Source organism: Perca flavescens, chromosome 1 (assembly GCF_004354835.1).
Source record: "Perca flavescens isolate YP-PL-M2 chromosome 1, PFLA_1.0, whole genome shotgun sequence".
In the NCBI taxonomy this organism is placed as follows: domain Eukaryota; kingdom Metazoa; phylum Chordata; class Actinopteri; order Perciformes; family Percidae; genus Perca; species Perca flavescens.
Window position 1 is genome coordinate 10,118,757 of NC_041331.1, and position 21,249 is coordinate 10,140,005.

General features: G+C 38.2%; 2 protein-coding genes across 4 annotated transcripts in view; one reads left to right on the forward strand and one right to left on the reverse strand.

Annotated features, from left to right (window-relative positions):
• Nucleotides 1-21,249, reverse strand: part of tollip (toll interacting protein) — a 53,926-nt gene that overhangs the window by 5,930 nt on the left and 26,747 nt on the right. For 2 of the 3 annotated variants that reach the window (XM_028604012.1, XM_028604130.1), the window contains one exon: nt 8,907-10,645. In XM_028604012.1, the coding sequence (XP_028459813.1) occupies nt 10,422-10,645 (224 nt within the window). In that variant the 3' untranslated portion in view covers nt 8,907-10,421. Of the gene's footprint in view, nt 1-8,906; nt 10,646-21,249 lie in introns of those variants that run through there. The other variant, XR_003694772.1, reaches the window with a different exon arrangement.
• LOC114572697 (uncharacterized) lies at nt 26-7,434 on the forward strand. Its single transcript, XM_028604447.1, has 3 exons — nt 26-822; nt 6,207-6,299; nt 6,634-7,434. Exons 1-3 carry the CDS (start codon nt 607-609, stop codon nt 6,946-6,948), a joined length of 624 nt encoding a protein of 207 aa, XP_028460248.1. The 5' UTR covers nt 26-606; the 3' UTR covers nt 6,949-7,434.

A 21,249-nucleotide genomic window follows, 5' to 3' on the forward strand; every position in this document is an offset into this window, starting at 1 on the left:
ACCCGTTATCCGTTTTTTCCATTTTTGTTTTAAAAACGGAAAACGAAAAAACAAGTGGTTTCTCGTTTTTTTCTCTTTGGTTTCACTACGAAAAACGAATGAACGGAAGGTACACGGATTTAAAACCTCCAACAAAAAAGGTAAAACGTGACAACAGAGAGACTGCAGAGATTTTAGAAGCCATCCTTGTGTTATCTGGGAAACATGATGAGACTTTTCGGAAAATATCTGCTATAGAAAAAACGACTGAGTCAACTTCGAAACAGATGGAAAAGCTAACTGTGACCGTTAAGCAGCTTACTTTGGATGTTAAACAACAGACACACACTGGAAGTCATGAAAAAATAGATCAATTTATTGCAAGCAGAAAATAAAACTCTGAAGGCAAACATCGTTGACTGCCAGAGTTACAGCCGAAGATGGTCCCTGAAGATTCACGGCGTGAAGGAGGAAGATGGAGAAAATATCAGAAGCAGAATCATCGAGATCTTGGGTAAAGTGGCTCCTAATATTCGTGACAGCCTGAAGGATGGGGTCGACATCGTCCATCGCATCGGGCAACGACGACAAGACGGCTCGAATAGATCAACCATCATCCTTTTTGCAATGCGTCGTTTTCGTGATGCTGTCTGGAAGGAGGCAAGAGGCTCAAAGTTTCTTCTGGACAACAACTTAAGGCTCACCAAAGCACTGTCCCCTGAAGAGAAAGCAGCCAGAGAGAAGCTGTGGCCCTTGGTGAAGAAAGCGAGAGAAAAAGGGAAGAAGGCTTCTTTTCGCGGCCTTTTTGTCTTTATAAACGGAAAGAAGATTGATTGTTCAGAGGTAGGCTAGTATAAAATGTCTATGCAGACGTAGCTAAGTCTCATCTAATACTGAAAATAGTCATTCAAGCTGTTTGATAGCTACTTAGGTTACTAAAAAATATACCTTATTGCAAGTATGCTACTAAATTTGCACCATATCATCCTTGTGCTCCCCTTTTGTTTTTTGTTATTGTTGTATATCTTCAAGAAAATTCTGATGTAGTTGTCATAGAAGCTACATTCATGGGCACAACAAAAAGGAACTTTAACCCTATTTTCTGTTGGAACCTTGATATTTTCTTTTTTTTCTAAAATGTTATTTTTCTCTTTTCAAGCAAAAAACAAAAAAAACAAAACCAAAACACAATCCCTTGATTAGTCCAACCTAAGATGTTATAATTTTGAATAGTTGGTTGTTGTTGTCTTATTATGCAGATACATGGGGTTGACCCAAGACCTTTTTTCTTTTTACTGTTCTACTATTGGCTACCCCATATTTTCTACTTTAATTGTTTGATTTTGGTGGACATCTATCAAATCTCTGTTAGCATACTTAGAATTAAAATCCATGGTCCTTTTCTTGACTAGATATATCTATAATAATACTTATCTTTAGGGTGAAAACAAATTGTGATGGCTATAACATCACCTTCTCTGTCACTATCTGTTATGCCAAGTTAAATGGTTGTTAAGCTCCACCTCCTTTTTTGGTGGATTTTTCTTAGCACTTTTCAGGCTCTTTGGTGCTCAAGCGATTTACAGGTATTCCTTTTTTCATAAAAGTTTTTGTATGGATTTTATGTTTAATTCTCTAAATGTTATGTCTTTAAATGTCAGAGGTATCAGGGATATTACTAAGAGGAAAGCAATCTTTCTTTTATGCAAGAGAACTGAGGCTGATTTTATTTTACTTCAAGGAAACACATTCTTGTGAATCAGATGCCAAATTCTGGAAGACTCAGTGGGGTAATTTAGCTCATTTTTGCCATGGTACTAATCATTCAGCAGGGGTTTTAATTTTATTACATAAATTTAGAGGGGATATTCTTGAAACTGTCTCTTCTCAAAATGTAGATGGATTACGTTGATAATTAAACAAGACAATGCTATCTTTATTGTTTGTAATATATATGGGTTTAATTCCCACACTTCTAATAAGGTCTTATTTAATGAAATAGCATCCAAATTGAAAGATCTGAATATTAAGTACCAGGGTTCTTTCATAATCCTTTGTGGAGACTTTAATGAATGTCCTGATGATGAGTTGGATAGAGAGGCTAGGCTTAGTCAATCTTCACAGTACAATAACCTTGTGTCATTTCTATGCTCCAACCTTTCCTTGACTGATGCATGACGTTTCTTCAATCCCAGTACCAAAGACTTCACTTGGTGTAACAGAAGACTGACTTTAAAATCTAGAATTGATATTTTTTTGATTTCATCATCTATCCTTCAATTTGTGAAAGAAGTTAATCATCTTTATGCCCCATTAACTGACCATAAACAAATTATTTTGAAATTAAGTGCTACTCAGGAGACATCAGGTTGTCGAGGGTATTGGAAATTCAACAACTCTCTTTTGAAGGATGATTCCTTTAATGACTCTATCAAAAAACTAGCAAAAGAACTCCTCAATGACGACCTAAACGACAACTACAGGATAAAATGGGAATTCTTTAAATACAAAGCCAGATGTGTTGTGGTTAAAAGAAGTAAGGAACTAAAAAAAGAAAAAAGTAAGGTAGAAGATGAATTGATGCACAAACTTCACCTTTTACTGACAAAAATAAACATTAATTTGGAAGAAGAACTCGAAATAAGGAAAATCCAACTACAGCTGGACCAAATGTATCTAGACTTGGCAAAAGGAGCATTCATTAGGTCAAGAGCCAAATGGCTTGAAGAAGGGGAGAACACCAGTTATTTTTTTGCTCTTGAGAAGAGAAATTTTAGAAGAAAATCTTTATCTGCGCTTAATATTGACGGAGTTCCTTCTAAAGATCCAAAGCTAATTTCTAATTTTGTCACCAAATTTTATAGGAATTTATATGAATCACAATTCAAAACAACCCTTCGATTGATGAGGAATTTAAATCACTATGTGAATCTGACCTGTCAGTCAATGAAATTAAAGATGCACTTTTTTCAATGAAGAAGGGCAAATCTCCAGGAATCGACGGCCTATCTGTTGAATTTTATATACACTTTTGGGAATACCTTCATAACTCTCTAGTATGTATGTACAAAGAATGCATCAGTCACGGGGAGATAACAGCTACAATGAAGCAAGGTATCATATCTCTTATCCCCAAACCTGACAAAGACCCTCTTTTAATTGATAATTGGCGTCCTATTACTCTTTTAACAATAGATTATAAGATATTGGCTTTAGCTTACTCAAACAGACTGAAAAAAGGGCTAGACTCTATTATAGCTGAAACTCAAACAGGTTTCATGAAAAACGACATATTAGTTGTAATATCAGACTCAGATCTGTTCGATTATGCAGATGCAGTTAAGTCTGAGGCACTCATTTTGTTTCTAGACTTTTATAAGGCCTTTGATACAATTGAACACAAATTTCTCTTACAGTCCCTTAATGTGTTTGGCTTTGGTAACAAGTTTGTAGACAGGGGGTCAGGCAGGGGTGCCCTATCTCGCCCTTCCTATTTATTTTGTTCACCGAATTATTGTCGCTTAAAATTACATCTGACAGAAATTTTGAAGGAATCTCAATATTTGGTAAGGAGTTAAAAATTTCCCAATTGGCAGACGACACTACAATTTTCCTAAAGAACAAGAACCAGTTATATAACTCTATTCACTTGATAGATCAATTTTCCAAGGCTTCAGGTTTAAGATTGAATATGTCCAAATGTGAAATCTTATCTCTACATTGTTGTGATGATCGTGTTATTGAAAATATGCCAGTTAAGGACTCTGTTAAGTATCTGGGAATATTTATAACTAGAAATCTTATTGTTAGGCAACATCTACATTTTTCAAGTAGAATAAAGAAAACAAAGAATATTTTTAACATCTGGCTTCAAAGGGATTTGTCTATTTTGGGTAGAGTTCCCCTCTCTAAAGCAGAGGGTCTATCTCGTTTTGTGTATCCATCTTTATCCTTATTCGTAAATAACTCATCAATCACTGACGTAAATCGAATTTTTCTGGATTTTATTTGGAAAAATAAGTCCCAAAAGCTAAAGAAAAATGTACTTTCCTGTAGTAAAGCAGAAGGAGGTCTTGAAGTCCTAGATTTCAGTGACACTGTGAACACCTTTAAAATTAATTGGTTAAAAAGATGTCAATTTGGTACTTTATCCCAAATTACATTTTTAACAAAATTGGAGGGCTTTCCTTCATTTTAAAATGTAATTTTATGCCAAATAAATTGCCAATTAAATTATCAAAATTCCATCAGCAAGCCCTTTTAGCTTGGAAGCTAGCCTTTGTCCACAATTTTTCGCCGTGCAAGACATTCCTCTGGAACAATTGTAACATAGTCATTATGAACAAATCCCTATTTTTTCCTAATTGGTTCCATAGAGATTTAAACCATATTCTTAATCTTTTCGATGAATCTGGTGATATGCTGTCCTATGAACAATTTATGAATGTACACAATTTTCCAATTCCTTTCAGAGAATTTAATTCCTTAACTCGAATGGTTTAATTCTACTTATAAAAAATTACTTAACCTATGATGCACATGTTATATCACAGCCTTTACTATCATTGGATGGAATTGAAGTAACACACATAAAATGTAACAATAAGCATATTTGCCAAATTTTCCAGAGAAAGAATGCTGTTGTACCAAGGGGCAAGTTTGTGTGGAGTTCCAAAATTATAAACATAAATTGGAGAAAGGCTTGGCTTCTACCGTATAAGTATTGTGTTTCTAACAAAGCTAAGGAAGTACACCTCAAAATTTTACATAACATATACCCTACTAATCACCTTGTTGCTAGATTTACTGACATTGACTCCTCCTGTACATTTTGTAAATATAGTATTGAAACAATATCTCACCTTTTTTTTGATTGTGAAATTTCCAAAAGATTTTGGAAAGATTTGGAGTCTTACTTTTTTGAACCCACCAACTCTATCTACTCCTTTAATCTTAAAGATATTATCTGTTTCTAAAATAATTCAGATAATGGTGCTCTTGAGTATCTTATAAATTTTGTTATTATGTATGCAAAATTCTATATTCACAAGCAGAAATTTTCTAACTCTTCTCCTAACTTTGTACCTTTTCTCATAGAATTTAAATCTCTACTGAAGTCTGTGCACTTGTTGTTCACGTGCTATCATTGCTTACCTGATTGTTGTAATCTACATTTTGTGAATAAAAAAAAAAAAAGGGTGTTGGAGGTTGAATTTGACATGCACTTTGAGTCTCTTAAGTTGGTATCCAATAAGAAAGCTATCTTAATATCTGATATCTACTCAAATTTCTTTAAGCGCTCCTGCTGTCTATATTATTAACGATTTTTGAAAGTCTGTGTCTTTTGTATCTTTTATTTCCCTCTGCTTAGACTATTAGTTTTATTTTTACTTTCATATATTATTTGTATATATTTTTGTATCTTATTTGTTTACGTATTGTGATGACTGAATATCTGTAAACAATTTTTTTAAATAGTTAAAAAAAAAAAAGCAGGGTGTTGGGGAATCACTTTTTTTCTCTCTTTTTCATCAAACCGCAGTTTTTGCAAGTTCCCGCAATTTTTGCAAGTTCCCGCAATTTCATCGCATAAAATTGCATAAATATCCCCATATTCCATCGCATTTTTAAGAAAACGTGCTGCATAATCAAGGATTTTTGCCTGCAACAATCACAAAAAAACTCACTTTTTCTGGAAAGACGGAGTAATATGTTTAGTTTTTTGAGAGATGATATTGTAAGCAATATAGGCAATACAAATGTAGCTTTTTCCGAAAATTAAACCAAACTATTGTATATTATTGCTCTTTAATAAAACTAAAGTATTTCTTATCCGATTAATCAATGGAATAATCGGTAGAATACTCAATTACTAAAATCATCAATAGCTGCAGTCCTAGATATTTCCCTGATCACACTAACAATTGAGGCCAGTTTTTAAGTTGATCTATTTGTAAGTGTTGTGAAAAGATAAGTGTTTGTACATGAAAGAGATTTAAAACAAACTAGATTCTTTACTGGTTATTCTTTCCCTTCTGTGTGAAATGTGGACATAAAGTGGTGGTCACCTTGTATATAAAAAAAAAAAAATAAGAGTTCTGTGCGCTTGTGCAGACCTCAACAATACGTGCAACCAAGGCAGGACAAAACAGTGTAAAATAATAATAACAATCTTGTTTGAGATGTCATCCATTTATCAAGTGTTTATCTGTCTTCTGTTTCTTCAGAATGAAACTGTTGGAAAGAGGAGGGAATGCATCCTCAGGGCACTTTGCATATACCTGAACGAAGACCCGAACATACTCTTCAAAGAATACTTGGTTGGTAACTTTAGTTGTTTTGTTTCTACCTGTATCAAACCAAATTTTGAATAATTAATCTTGTGAATTTTTTATAATTTGTGGAATTGGTTTGTTTATTTTGTTTTTTTAGGGGGATTTATGGATTTATTATCCACCATGGATTTCATTTAACATTTAACACAACACTTGTGCAGTGCAATCCAACACAGCAACTCTGCCAGACATTATTGTATTAAACTTATACAGAGTTAGAGTTTTTTCTGACATCAGAAAGGTGAAAATTTATACTTATGGGGAAAAAAGGTTTCTAATTTCATATCATTTTTCTCCTTTCTGTCTTTCCTCTGTAAAGGATGCCGATGTTGTAGCTGCTGAGAGGGAGCTAGAGCAACTCACCTTTGCCATCTACAGCGTCAATGTTGAGGGAGGGGATGCCACCACTCCTCCAGCTGATGTTGGAATAGTGATTGAGGGTGCTGAAATACTACACAACTTGGGAGACATCGCCTGTGCATGTGCACTCTTAATGGGTGTAATATATGCACTGGACCTCAGTTATCCCAAGGAACTGAAAGCCTTGTTTGAAGTACTTCAGAATATGTTCCTTCAAATGGATGCTTGCAGACTGTCAACAAAGGTACAGCTGCCCAAAAACAAACTGTACTGATTTGGATGTGATCAGTGGCAAGGCTGTAGAGAGACCATTATTTTGTTAGAAACAAATTTGAAGACTGTAAGTGAAGTCTGTTAGACCATATTGTCACAAAGGGAAGTTTGTCTGTATTGTTATTCTGCATTAGGGAAGTTGACAACTGTTGGAGTGTTGGACCATGTCACAATTGTAAGTATTGTTTATTACATGTATGGCTGCAACTCACATTATTTCATTACTTATCGGTTCAATTTTTTTTTATTAGTTGTTTGGGCTTTTGGAAACTGACCCTTTCTGACATTTTATACACCAAGGTTCAATCTAAAATGTCTTATTTTCACAGTTCACAAACAAGATTGTTTACTGTATGACTAAAGAAACAAGAAAATATTCTTATTTATGTTGGCTCTTTTCCTGTAAGTCAGAATTATTGATACATTTTCTGTCAAACAACTAATCAATCCACTAATATTTGCAGCTGTTATTCCGTGTTAAACATGTACATGCGTTCAAATGTTACTACATTGTAATGTTACTGTAGTACAATTGCACCAAAATGTTATTGAATCACTGCTTGTGTTGGTGAATAAAATAAAAAATAAAAATATATTTGGTGTACTAAATTAATTTGTGTGGAACCTGTTGACAAACTTGAATTATGTTAAAGTAATTAGTAAAACTTATATTGGATGAAAACCTAATGTTTTCATTAACTGAATTTAAATGTATTATCTCATGATTAATAACATATACTGAAATGACAAATGTAAAATATGTACACTGTACATATATTATTTAGGTTCATATAACTGACTTAATTTGGTTAAGCTTAAATATCTCTTGTTAATTTAATGTTTAAAAAAATGAATTGGCTGAATTAACAATCATTGTGTTACTGTAACATAAGTTAATTAAATTAAATGACCTTAATATCTTTGCTTTTAACTAACCTAATAAAAATATGTGGAACCGGTTGACATAATAAATTTAATTAAAGTCAATGTTTCAATTTTTTCAGTGTATGGTAGAAGCAACTGGATAGAGATGATAGATTCAACCTACGCAACCTAAAAAAAAAACCTGGCATCTTTTTTAACAGTTGTATAACCAGAGACGTGATAAAAGCTGCAAGCTTACCCATCTTCACAGTGTACCCATCTTCTAATGGCTCTTTCCAGCAGGGTAATGCGCCTTGTCACAAAGTCAAATTTGACACCTTGTCAAATCATCTCAAATAGTTTTTATGAACATGACAATGAGGTTATTACCCTTGTGTTGACTTCGGGTCACATTGACCCGTTTTAAAAAAAATTTTATATCAGAAAATATGGGACGTAGAAATAAGCGCTGAAATGTGTAGAAGAAAAATTTAACAATTTAAAACGTTGGAAAAAGCAAAAACAAACAGCAAAAAAGGCATCAAAAACGTCAAAAGATTTCAAGGTTGACGGGTCAAATTTGACCCTTTTCAAAGTTTCTCAACCAAATTGCCCAAAAATAACATGGTTCCATTCAACACTCTTGGCAAGTAAAATTAATGATCAGTTCACTACTTTCATTGAAGTTTGGTTCCTTGATTTAATTTTATAGCATTTTAATAATAAACAAAAACATGGTTTCCTGACTAAACTTTGACGTATACCAGTCTGGGATCATCCACAATGAATCATAATTTATGCTTTTTTAACTAAAAAAATGTTATATGATCAAATCTAAATGAGGTTTATTGACTTGAATTCCAATAATAATTGTAAAACTTGTGGTAACAAGTTGGTGGAACACTGATGCACAGCATGGTCATGGCCCTCACAGGGGCATGTGGTCTAGTCTGAAGCAGCCTTTACTGTCACCTGGGTAAATAAGTGTATATTATTCTTCTGCTGATCACTTCCTCTTACCTATATTGTCTTACTTATACTGTAATTGTAACAAACCTGTGAATTTACTGACAAAGCATATACATGACACTTGGCTGGATAAATAAAGCTATTTTTACTAGCGACCATATCTTGTAAGACATCTTATCTCTGTAACAAAGAGTCTTCTATTCATTCTGCCGTTCCTTTTGGCATTGCCATTTTTTCCCAGCTGAAAAGCTTAAGTGGCTTAAATTAAGCTCTTGTTAACATTGAACACAGGTATCTAAATATGTCTTATCAGTCCTACATCCCACATAAAAGGCTTTTCCTTCCCACAGCTCCAACTTAAATTGCATGTGCTTGGATTTCCAGATGCTGTGAAGCAGTGAGTGAGTGTCAAACAGCAGAATCACATGACACAGAATAAAATGACTGACATTTTAAGAATTTCAACAGTGATAGTTTTGGAATCACAAGTAAAAAGTTAGAACTATCACACTTTTAAAAGAAACCTTTGGCAGAAAGCACATTAGAATCAAGACCTTGTAAACTCTAAGTGTCAATGCAAGCTAAAGGAACTACAACACATACAAACACTGTGGCTGAAAAACAAGAAGACTAAACATGTAAAGCTCTGCTTGCTGTGTTAGAAGCTGCAGTCAAACTATGAAGCATGAAAAACCTCCCTCATGCACAAGCTTTTATCTCAAGGTGGCACTGTAGTAAAGTTAAGGAAACAAAAACATTAAGAGTCAGCTTCTGGGGACCATGAACATCCAGAGCTCATTATATGGAAATCAGGTCACTGTCTTAGGCCTCACTGCTCGGGGAGCAGAAATTATGTCTAAATACATATGTGGATATTAAGCTCATTAAACGTGGACTGAATTACTCTGTTTAGGTCTTCACTTCACCTAAGTGTGTAGACAACTTGGATAAAAGTGTTTTGGTCTCAAAAGCTCTACAAACAACATCATGCCAAACTTCAAAACATCCAGATTTTATCATAACAGGGACATCTTCATTCTCAAGCATCTCTCTGCAAACTCTAGTTATTTAAAAAAAATACTCCACAGGATATTACTTTAAAACAAGCTGGACATCCTTACTACAGTGATTAAAAATGGGTTTCATGAATCAGTTCACTCAGTGTGGTGTGACATGGCAGTTCTCACCTCAATCCCTCAGGTCATTTGTTCATTCACAATTCTCCCATCACCATATACAATTCTATATAATTTAATATAGCCATAATAATTTATCAGATTCTGAATGCATTTACCTTTTTCCAGCTACATATGAAACAGCAGAAGTGCACTGCAGGTTTACTGCAGACATGTTCTACACATACTAGTAACAACAGTATTAACATAAAAAGAAGATGGACTCTGAACTTGACTCACTATAACTCAAACAGTGCAAATCAAACCCTGGGAATACAGACTGTGATACAAACCTAAATCAGTCTGACATGACTTTACCAAATACATCTGCCAACCAGGATTCAATAAAGGGAGAGGAAACAGATATATGTGGCTACCAGGAGGCCTGGGAGCTCAGGTATGGCTGCAGTGTGTGTGTGTGTGTGTGTGTGTGTGTGTGTGTCCACTGTAAGCTTGTGTTCTGCAGTTAGAGCTCTTCAGCCATCTGCAGCAGAGAGTTGATAGCAGCGTCTTTGTTGCCTTGCTGTGCGTCCAGCACAGTGCGAACCACCTCCTTATCCAGGTTGGGGAACATGTCCTGCAGAGCCTTCAGGTCCTCCTCACTGCACACTGGCCCCTGGCCCCCAACAGCTGGCACGGCTGCTGGCATTGCCATGGGGACCATGCCCTGGTTGTAGACTGCAGGCACTCCTAAACACAGGACACATTGCTGATGTAAGAGCCAGCTTAAAAGGAGAATTCCGGCCAATTTTTACGTTAATCTTGAGCGCTATAAATATGCGAGTACAGTCGATAGAAAAAAAAAAAAAGAGCTGAATTGGTGCGGTCAACACGGAGTAGCTGCAGCTACGTCTACGAGCTTCCACTTAGCTAAAACGGCAGTTGTCGTGGGAAAGTGTTAAAGTGCCTTTGTGCCTCTTATGCAATTAAAATGTCTGTGCAACATGAACAGGGCCCTTACGTGACAACAACATGCGTTTTCAACTCAGACATTGTTTAAATTCACCTACCCTGTCTCTATCCTGCTGGTAGCTAGTTCGCCCTGCTAGCTGCTGTCCGTGATAAGTGTGTTCAGCCAGGCTTATTCTGTGACAATCATAACGCAACAGTTCTGTGTGGATTTGTAGCTCATCCATTTTGTGTGTGATCAATCTGGTGTTGGTGAGTAGGATGCTTGGCATTGTCAATCTGTGTTCTAGCAGGCCCTACCGGGATCCTTGCTTCTGATTTCTCCCCACCTTTGTCGCCTCCCGCTCCCGAAAACGATCCAGAGAGCGCCCGGTGGTCTGGCTATGTTCCCCAGAGGACAGGTCATACCTTCGCAACTTAAAGGACAATTCCGGCTCAAAACGAACATAGGGGTTGATAACCGATGTGTACCCACTAAATCGTTCTCTGGGAGCTTGAAAGAAGTATTCCAGGAGGTTTGAAATGAGAGCAGAGTCAGAACTGGGGAAAAGCATGGAGGATGAGAAAAAAATACAGTACAGGCCAAAAGTTTGGACACACCTTCTCATTCAATGTGTTTCTTTATTTTCATGACTATTTACATTGTAGATTCTCACTGAAGGCATCAAAACTATGAATGAACATATATGGAATCATGTACTTAACAAAAAAGTGTGAAATAAATGAAAACATGTCTTATATTTTAGATTCTTCAAAGTAGCCACCCTTTGCTTTTTTTGATAACTCTGCAAACCCTTGGTGTTCTCTCAAGGAGCTTCATGAGGTAGTAACCTGAAATGGTTCTCACTTCACAGGTGTGCTTTGTCAGGGTTAATTAGTGGAATTTGTTCCATTATTAATAAAAAAGCAAAGGGTGGCTACTTTGAAGAATCTAAAATATAAGACATGTTTTCAGTTATTTCACACTTTTTTGTTAAGTACATAATTCCATATGTGTTCATTCATAGTTTTGATGCCTTCAGTGAGAATCTAAATGTAAATAGTAAGTGTAAGGAAACGCATTGAATGAGAAGGTGTGTCCAAACTTTTTGCCTGTACTATATGTCTAGATGTCTACATTTACACGTGCATATATGTAAATCCTGATATCCTGATGTATATGTGTTGTTATGGTGTGTCAATTTTGAAAGAATTCCAATAAATAAAAAAAAAAAAAAATTGAAGGTGCAATATGTAATATATTTACTGTTTTAAATCCAACTAGATATGACTGAGTCCAAGCCTCGCGGCGCCAGTCGCCCCCGACTACCCGGGGAGCGCGCAAAAGCCGGACCCAAAGTGTAACGGTGGGGAGGCAAAAGTCAGTAAATATCGCGAGGTGTGAGCCGCAAAGTCTGCGGTACATTGCCATTACAAATATCCCATTAACATAGACTGCGTAAAAGGGCCAAAAGTGGTCGTTGACTGGCACTTCTACCTGAATTATAGCGCTCCGTAAAGGCCAATCATCACCAAATCTGGTGATGATCGGAGTGGGATGTCGAACAATAATACCAACTTTTGCTCGGATTTGGCCAAGATATGCTAAAGTTCGTGTTTCGTAGCTGGCTACGAAATTTTGTTTGGTCGTACATTGCGCATAGTTTTATGTAGCAAAATTCTTCTGATAACTTTTGGTCAGGTCGGTCTGGAGATGCTACGTACCAGGTTTTGTGCAGATCGGTAGCACGGCCTTGGAGGAGTTAGAAAAAGTTGTTGCGAAAAACCTTAGCGAAATGGGTGTGGCCTATATCATCAGATTCAGCTCCATTCTAGAAACACGTGGATGTAAGGCTTTCTAATGTGCAATGTGTAATGTGGGAGTTATAGGCAAAAACACGTTTGAAGTCATTATAGCGCCACCTAGTGGTCCACATGTAATTTTTGGTATGTTAGGTCCATGAGCCATTATACATCTACACTGTAAATTTGAAGTTGCTCACATTAGTGTAAGTGGTGAATCCACGCCCACTTTCATGAATCAGTATCCACTGTTGGTGTGGCCTCAAGAGTGGCCCTAATTGGTACCCTGAAAATTTCGTAAAAATCAGATGAGCCGTGGATGAGATACAAAGATTTTGTACTTGTAGCGCCCCCTATTGGCCAATTTTTGTAAAATTTGTTGGGGAGCCTCAGAGGGTCATAGCAAACAAGAATCTAAAGTTTTGCGTTGATAGCCTTTAGTTTAGCCCAGTGGTTCTCAAACATTTTCGGTCATTCCCCACTTTGGACAAGGGGGAATTTTTAAGCCCCACCTGCTCCCATCGCCCCAACACAATGCTAATGAAATACGCAACAAGCTTAAAATGTTCCAATTTATTGAAGTAACAAGTTGTATCGAAATTCAACTAACTATCTACATCAAATAACAGCAAATTCAAAAATAAAGAAATTAAAAAGTGCAGCTGTGTCAAAATTTGTATCAAGTTTGAAAATAGAAAAGAAATAAAAGTGCCACTTTGCAATCTGTTAAAAAAAGAAAAGAAAAGATAGCCATTTGGCAAGACAGGTCTATTTATCCCTGAATTAGTGGCTGCAATGAGCCTGTTTTGCATTGCACAATTTCGGGGGTGATTGGTCTAATAAGCGGCAACACACAGCTATAAGGACGGTTTGCTCTCACACGCGCCGCATTTAAAGTCACTCTCACACTCAAACACACACACACACACACACACACACACACACACACACACACACACACACACACACACACACACACACACACACACTCTCTAGTCACACAAGTCATTCTCTAGTTTAGTGGAGGTGGGTATGGCTGCAGGCTGGAGCGTCCTAAGCCGTCCCGTATCATGCCGAGGCGTATCCAACGGTAAATTCAGACGGTCAAAAATACAAAATTGAATTATTTTCCAGATTGAGTCACAGGTCCATGGGCGTCAGTTTGGTTTGAAATGTACTGGACAGAGACGCATTTGGAAGTGCATTTCCAGAAGTGCTGGGTACAATTAGAGATGTTCCGATACCGATACTCCGATACTGCCTAAAACGCTGGTATCGGGAAGTACTGGAGTTTATGCACCGATCCAATACCACGTAATAAAGCCCTAAAGAAAATCTACATTAAAGTAGTTTATTTATGTTCTTTTTCCGTTGACTGACTGTCAAACTGGAGAATAAAAGATAGTTCTGGGGCATTCATTGTTTGTGTTTGTTCATGTTTCACAAAGAGTTTAACCTGAGACAGACCAACAACAAAGATAGAAATCATATCACATCCATACAGGGATAGTAGTATACAGTTGTTAAAACAATGAAATATATGACACTCTGGTATCGGATCGGTACTCGGTATCGGCCGATACGCAAGTTCAGGTATCGGAATCGGTATCGGGAAGCAAAAAAGTGGTATTGGGCCATCTCAATGACGCATTCATTATTTATTTTTTTCTCTTTCGCACAGGTCATGTTTGAAAGACGCTGTCCTGTAGCTTACTAATGAATAAAAACGTGGTTTAATGTACGTAAACAATGATCAATGATTACCAAATTTCTCTCTCATATTGCTCCTCATAACCACTGAAAACTGTAAAAAAAAAATCAAACCCAAAGTCCTTTTATTATGGACGTTCTCTGACATCTGAGGCGTTTCTGCTTCACATTTTCAGCAGGGCAGCGGAGCGGCTGTGGGTTGACTCCCAACGGTTCTTATGGGCTTTATAAGTCCTAACATGAAAAAGCTTAAGTGGTTTAATGTACCTAAACAACGATCAATCACCACATTTCTGGTTAGATTTTTTGACAGTTTTCAGTGGTTATGAGGAGCAATATGAGAAAGCTCACAAGCTTTTCCTCGTCATAGGTGCCAATAAAGAAGAAAATGTTAATGTGAGAGAAGTTATAATCGTTGGATTTCGGTTTAGTTCTTTTGACAGGCTTAAGTGTTCATTACAATATGGCCATGATAAATTTGGTGATCATTAATTGATTGTTGTTGAGGTACATTAAACCACGTTAAGCTTTTTCACGTTAAGCAGAATGTTCCGACAGGCAGTGTTGTGAACAGAGATGTGTGCAAGCCAGCGCAGCAGCAGAGCGGCTGTGGGGATAGAGATTGCTGTGGAGTAGTAGTAAAATATTTTAAAGTATTTTATTCCAGACGCCAGCTTTTATTTTGAAAAGTCGATGCTCGGAGACGGCCCTAGGCGGGACGGAATGACATGGGTCGCTCCAGGCTGCAGCCATACAGTCTTGGTCTAGTGCGCGGTCTTGCTCCAGATTCCGGGAGATTGGATCTCATTTGCGGGCGTCAGCCGCTATTAATATGCGGGAGACTCCCGGAACTTCCGGGACAGTTGAGATGTCTGGATAAAGATATAAAGGCATAAAAAAGGAAAATTTCCTCCCGTTTGGCGCGCCCGACCACGTCTCTATTCCCCACCAGTGGGGCGCGCCCCACACTTTGAGAACCGCTGGTTTAGCCGATATATGGCAAAGTTCGTTTTTTCGTGGCTAGCTACACAAATTTGTTTGTGCGTAATTTGTGCTATTTTTATCCAATAAAAATACTTTTAATAACTTTTTGTCAGGTCAGTCTGGAGATGCTACGTGCCAAGTTTCGTGCAGATCATGTGTAGGAGTTCGAAAAAGTAGGTTTACGATAAATCGTGATTTTTTGCATATAAAAGTATAGGCGGAAATGGGCATGGCCTATATCAGGAGATTCAGCTGAATTCAGGGAACGTGTGGATATGAGTATTTTTAATGTGCGATGTACGGTTTGGGAGTTATAAGGTCAAACGTTTTTTTCTGCTATAGCGACACCTAGTGGTGGAAGTGGCTGAATTGTTTTTCTGAGGTTCTTGCAGGGATCTGGATCAGTCCTGAAAATGGCACCCCTCCACCATGTCTGGTTTAGGCTGTAGCATCAGTTTTATCAACGGAAAAATAATAAGAATTAAAGCTGCGAGCAGCGATGGATGGGCCCTCGCGCCTCTGCGCGCGTAGGGGTTACCGGCGGACGCCGCTCCTTGCGACCGTGCATTTGCGCGGCACTCAGACGCCACAAACCGTCACCAATGAAAAGGGAACTCCCCGCCGAGTTCAACGATACCTCACACAAGACTCTACGTCATACGGTTCATTAGCTGTGAAAGGGGGCGTGGCTTAAACATAGGGGGCGGGCCAAACCATCACCAATGAAGAAGGAAGTCTCTGCTGAGTTCAATGATACCTCACACAAGTGTTTACATGAATCGGGCCATTAGTAATAAAAGAAAGCGTGGCTCTAACATAGGGGGCGGGCCAAACCATCACCAATGAAGAAGGAAGTCTCTGCTGAGTTCAATGATACCTCACACAAGGGTATACCTTAAACGGTTCAAATGTTATGAAAGGGGCGTGGCTTATGCATAGGGGGCGGGCCAAACCATCACCAATAAAGAAGGAAGTCTCTGCTGAGTTCAATGATACCTCACACAAGGGTATACCTTAAACGGTTAAAATGTTATGAAAGGGGGCGTGGCTTATGCATAGGGGGCGGGCCAAACCATCACCAATAAAGAAGGAACTCTCTGCTGAGTTCAATGACACCTCACACAAGAATCTACCTTAAACGGTTCAAATTTTATGAAAGGGGCGTGGCCATATTATAGGGGGCGGCTCAGTATCACACGTAGACCACACATTCTGAGTTTCATGCAAATCGGATGATGTTTGTCATATAAAGCACATTTCATGTTGCCAGCGGGGGGCGCTATGACCAAAAGTCAATTTTGGCCTGTAGGTGTCCTCAGGCCTGGACCCTTGTCAATTGTGAGAAATTTCGGGCAGATACGACGTACGTATCAAGTTACAACAACTTCTTTGTTCATCGCTAAACACTCAAAATGGCCGCCACGCCACGCCCACACCGTCTGATGAAAAGTTTTTCTTTTAATATCTTTTCATCGTTAAGGTGTTGGGATGGTACAGACCAAGTTTGAAGTCCATCGGATGAAATCTCTAGGAGGAGTTCGTTAAAGTATAGCACCTTGACTTTTACGCCTACTTCCTGTTGCCAATAGGGGGCGCTATGACTTTAAGTAAATATCGGCCTTTATTTGTCCTCAGGGTTGGACTCTTATGAATCCTGAAAAGTTTCGAGGTAATCGGACAACGTACACTCGAGTTACACCCACTTCCTGTTTCGGCGGCAAAACGCACAAAATGGCCGCCCTGCCACGGCCACGCCCTATGACGAAAAGTTTTTCTTTTAACAACTTTTCATCTTTAACTTCTTAAGATGGTACAGACCGAGTTTGAAGTTGATCGGATGAAATCTCTAGGAGGAGTTCGTTAAAGTACGACATGTGGAAATGGCCAAAATCGCACTAATTTCGAACATTTAATTCAAAATGGCGGACTTCCTGTTGGGTTTAGGGTATGGCTCTAATGAAGTTTTTTGTACATCTTGACATGTTACATATGTGTACCAAGTTTCGTGAGTTTACGTTAAACGCACTGCAGGGGCTCAATTTCCTTAACTTTCTAGGGGGCGCTAGCGAGCCATTTTTGTGCACCTATTCCCGAAACCCTTAAAATATGTAAATTTTCACCAGACTTGATGCGACCGCCAAACTTGGTGAGTTTTTGAATATACTAAGCCCCTCAAAAAGCCAATTCATTTGACGGGAAAATAATAATAATTCCTTCAGTTTCAATAGGGCCTTCGCCGCAGTCGGCGCTCGGGCCCTAATTAAAGCTGCAAGTAGCGTTGGACGGACACTCGCTCCTCTGTGTGTGTCGGGGATACTGGCGGACGCCGCTCCTTGCGACCGTGTACTCAGACACTGCAAATCATCACCAATGAAAAGGAACTCCCTGCTGAGTTCAATGATACCTCAACACAAGACTCTACATCATACAGTTCATTAGCTGTGCAAGGGGCGTGGCTTAAGCATATGGGGCAGGGCAAACGGTCACCAATTAAAAAGGAACTCTTTGCTGAGTTCAATGATACCTCACACAATAGTCTGATATTGAGCCCCCCCCTGCTCAATATCACATGTAAACCACACATTATGGGCCCTAATTTGATGGATTCAGCCTACATCCTTGAAAGTTTTCTCATGTTTGGCCTCAAAATTACGTTTGATGTTCGACAACATTATCAAGACATAAGGTGCACACAGCATGGTCCATCTGAAGTTAAACTTCAAGCATGCATTAAGTATGGAGCTAGAACAGTCTCAATGAAGATAAATGCACACACAACATTCACATATGCACACACAGGATTCATACATGCACACACATGATTCATAAATACACACACAGGATACACAAATGTGCACAAAATTAACAAATACCCACACAAAATTTAAAAAGCACAGAAGATTCACAAATGCATACAAAATTCATAAATGCACACAAAATTCATAAATGCACACACAATTCAGAAATGCAAACAAAATGTACAAATTCACACAAGATTCAGAAATCTCTTGATTTACAAACTGCTTTCAGTCTGTGAGCTGTGAATTTTGAGACTCCCCTGACGTGGCTCAACTCACAAATGCATTTTTTTTAAAACAGGGAATGATCTGCAACCAATCAGATATCTCCCTTGTTTTAGCCAATCACAAGAACGAACCCCACGTGACATACGTCACGATTTGGGAGGTGCCTATGCCTGAGCCTATGGCCTGAGCCCGTCCACCATTTTGGCATACCTACACTATCGGTAACCAGGGGCAACTATAGACTGTATAGGGGGCAACAGTGTGAATGCTGCATTTCAAAACACTTGAAGAAATGGATGTGGAACTGTGAACTGAGCTGTTTAATTTGTTTTGTTGAGATGGAGAAAGTGAATCAGCGTCAGTCTGCTTGCAGGAGGAGAATATTCTGTCGGCAACTTTGGCCGCAATGTGCGAAGGTAGGTAATGTTACCAACACTGATAGGCTATCGTTTTCTCTTATTTATCCCATGTCAATGAATTAAAAACTTTTCAAACGTTCATGTTTGTACTTTGTAGTGGTCATAACACTTACCGGAAAGGAGAATAGCATTAATTAATCTAAATTACATTAAGCTTACAGTAGCTAACAGTTTACATTAGTTAACTTGTAGCTTACTGCATGTATGTAACATTAGCTCATTGTCCAGTAGCTTCTAGCTTTCAAACAAATGCAGTGGAAAATATGATCAACAACTACAACAAGGTAAACGCTACCAGCTAATGCAGGTTGCCACAGGCAGTATGATATGCAGTAAACTGCAAGAGAGAAAGGTTAAATAGTACTGTAAACGCACAAGCTACAATGCTACAACCAACATAACCAAGTGTGTTAAATAGTCAGTAGTTGCCAGTTAAGACCATGATGAATAAACCACACCACTACATGAAGTACCTTAATGTTACAGTATGCTTGAATATACTTGTGATACAATTCTAATCTTACCAGGACAGGTTGGATAACTATTGGACAAACCTAAAGCTTTCTCCTGTCTGCAGTCTGGAAGCAACCCCATCATCGGCAGCTGAGTCTGATCGTCGCTTCATGTTAAATATACTTGTGTACAGTATATAGTCATGTTTGAATAAATGTTATAATAAAAGATACACGTTTTGTTAATGTCTTTTAAGAGCTTGTATACCTAACTAGTTATTAAAACAGGTAGCATCTGAGTATAATTATTCAGCTAGAAGTTTCCTGTCTCCAGGTCGCAATTTGATGGAAAGATAGACATTGAAAAACTGTTATAATATATATATATATATATATATATATATATATATATATATATATATATATATATATATATATATATATATATATATATATGTGTGTGTATATATATATACAGTATATACCCAAAAACTTAAAGACACAGACAAATCAGTTAATTTGATGCATTTATTTTTTGAATGGCAATCTATAATATAGCAAATAATCTATTCAACATCTTTTGCTTTCCCTCTCCTCCTCATCTCTCCCTTCTGGTGATAGTAGCGCAGCCTCCGTTTGTTCCTTAGTCCCTGTTAAAAGACAGCAGCAAACACAAGACAAATGTTTACCGTTATGAATGCTCTTCACATGGGAAACTACTTATACATTTTAGCTTTCATTTAACGTTGCTAGTGAAGTAAACAAGGTGCAGCTTTACCTCCCTTCCTGCAGCTACAACTGATAAACACCCATTTCTAAATCACTGCTAACGTTACCCATATACAGTAACAGCTTATAAAAAAAAGAGATGAAAATGCCACCGGACATTAAACTTTACAAACACAAATGGCACAAAAGACAGCGACCCAGCTAACAGCCTTATGTTAAATGATTAGCATGGGTGTGTTCACTTATGCTTAGCTATCACTGTGGTTAGCCTTATATTATTATATATATATATATATATGTGTGTGTGTGTGTCAATGTAGTTAGATAGCAGGCTAGCTAGGCAACAACGTTAGCTAGGTGCACTTCGTGGCTTTAAGAGCCGACAACATAAACACATTTTAAGAGAACTTACCCGAATGAATATGCAGAGAACACACTCTCATCGACTGGGAGATTAGGTCGAAAGTAAAGTCCTTTCTTCTAATTGCAGCCACCCGATAAATCCGACGTCTCTAGAATAAAAACCTCCGCAACCAACATAAACAATGAACATGAGCAGTTCAAAATGGAGGAAGGGGCGGAGCGCTGTGCCCTGACGACACCTCCTCATTCTTAATTGGCTTATAAGGCTTAGTGAATTTGAGTCACGGATCCGCACCATGGAATCAGAATTGTATGCTTCCGTAGCTAGCCAGCACCATGTAGTTAATGCGGACCACCATACTGTAGCTTCTGTAGCTTCTTTAACTTCTGCTAGCTGTCCCCCGTCAGACCCCGAGCAGCCGGGCGAGTGGGTGACTGTCCGAGGGAAGCGTAGCGTTAGAGGGAAGCGTAGCGTTAGATCTAGACCAAGGAGTGCACATGATGACGGTCGCTCAAAACCGGAGCGTCTTTGCCTCTCTAACAGTTTCTCCCTACTCAGTGATACACCCGCTGAGAAGCCAATTCTGGTTATTGGGAGCTCTATACTGCGATATGTGAAGCCGGCGGCCCCAGCGGCTACAGTACCTACTACTATATATATATACTATATATATATGTGTCCCCGGGGCTAGAGCGGGCGATATAGAAACCCATCTAGAGCTGCTGGTTAAAAAGAACCATAAATACAGTAAGATCATACTTCACGTAGGGGGTAATGGTCGTAAATCGGAGATCACTAAATTGAATGTTGAGTCACTTTGTGCATACGCAAAGACAATGTCGGACTCAGTAGTTTTCTCTGGACCCCTGCCAAACCTGACCAATGATGAAATGTACAGCCGTACGTCATCCTTCCACCG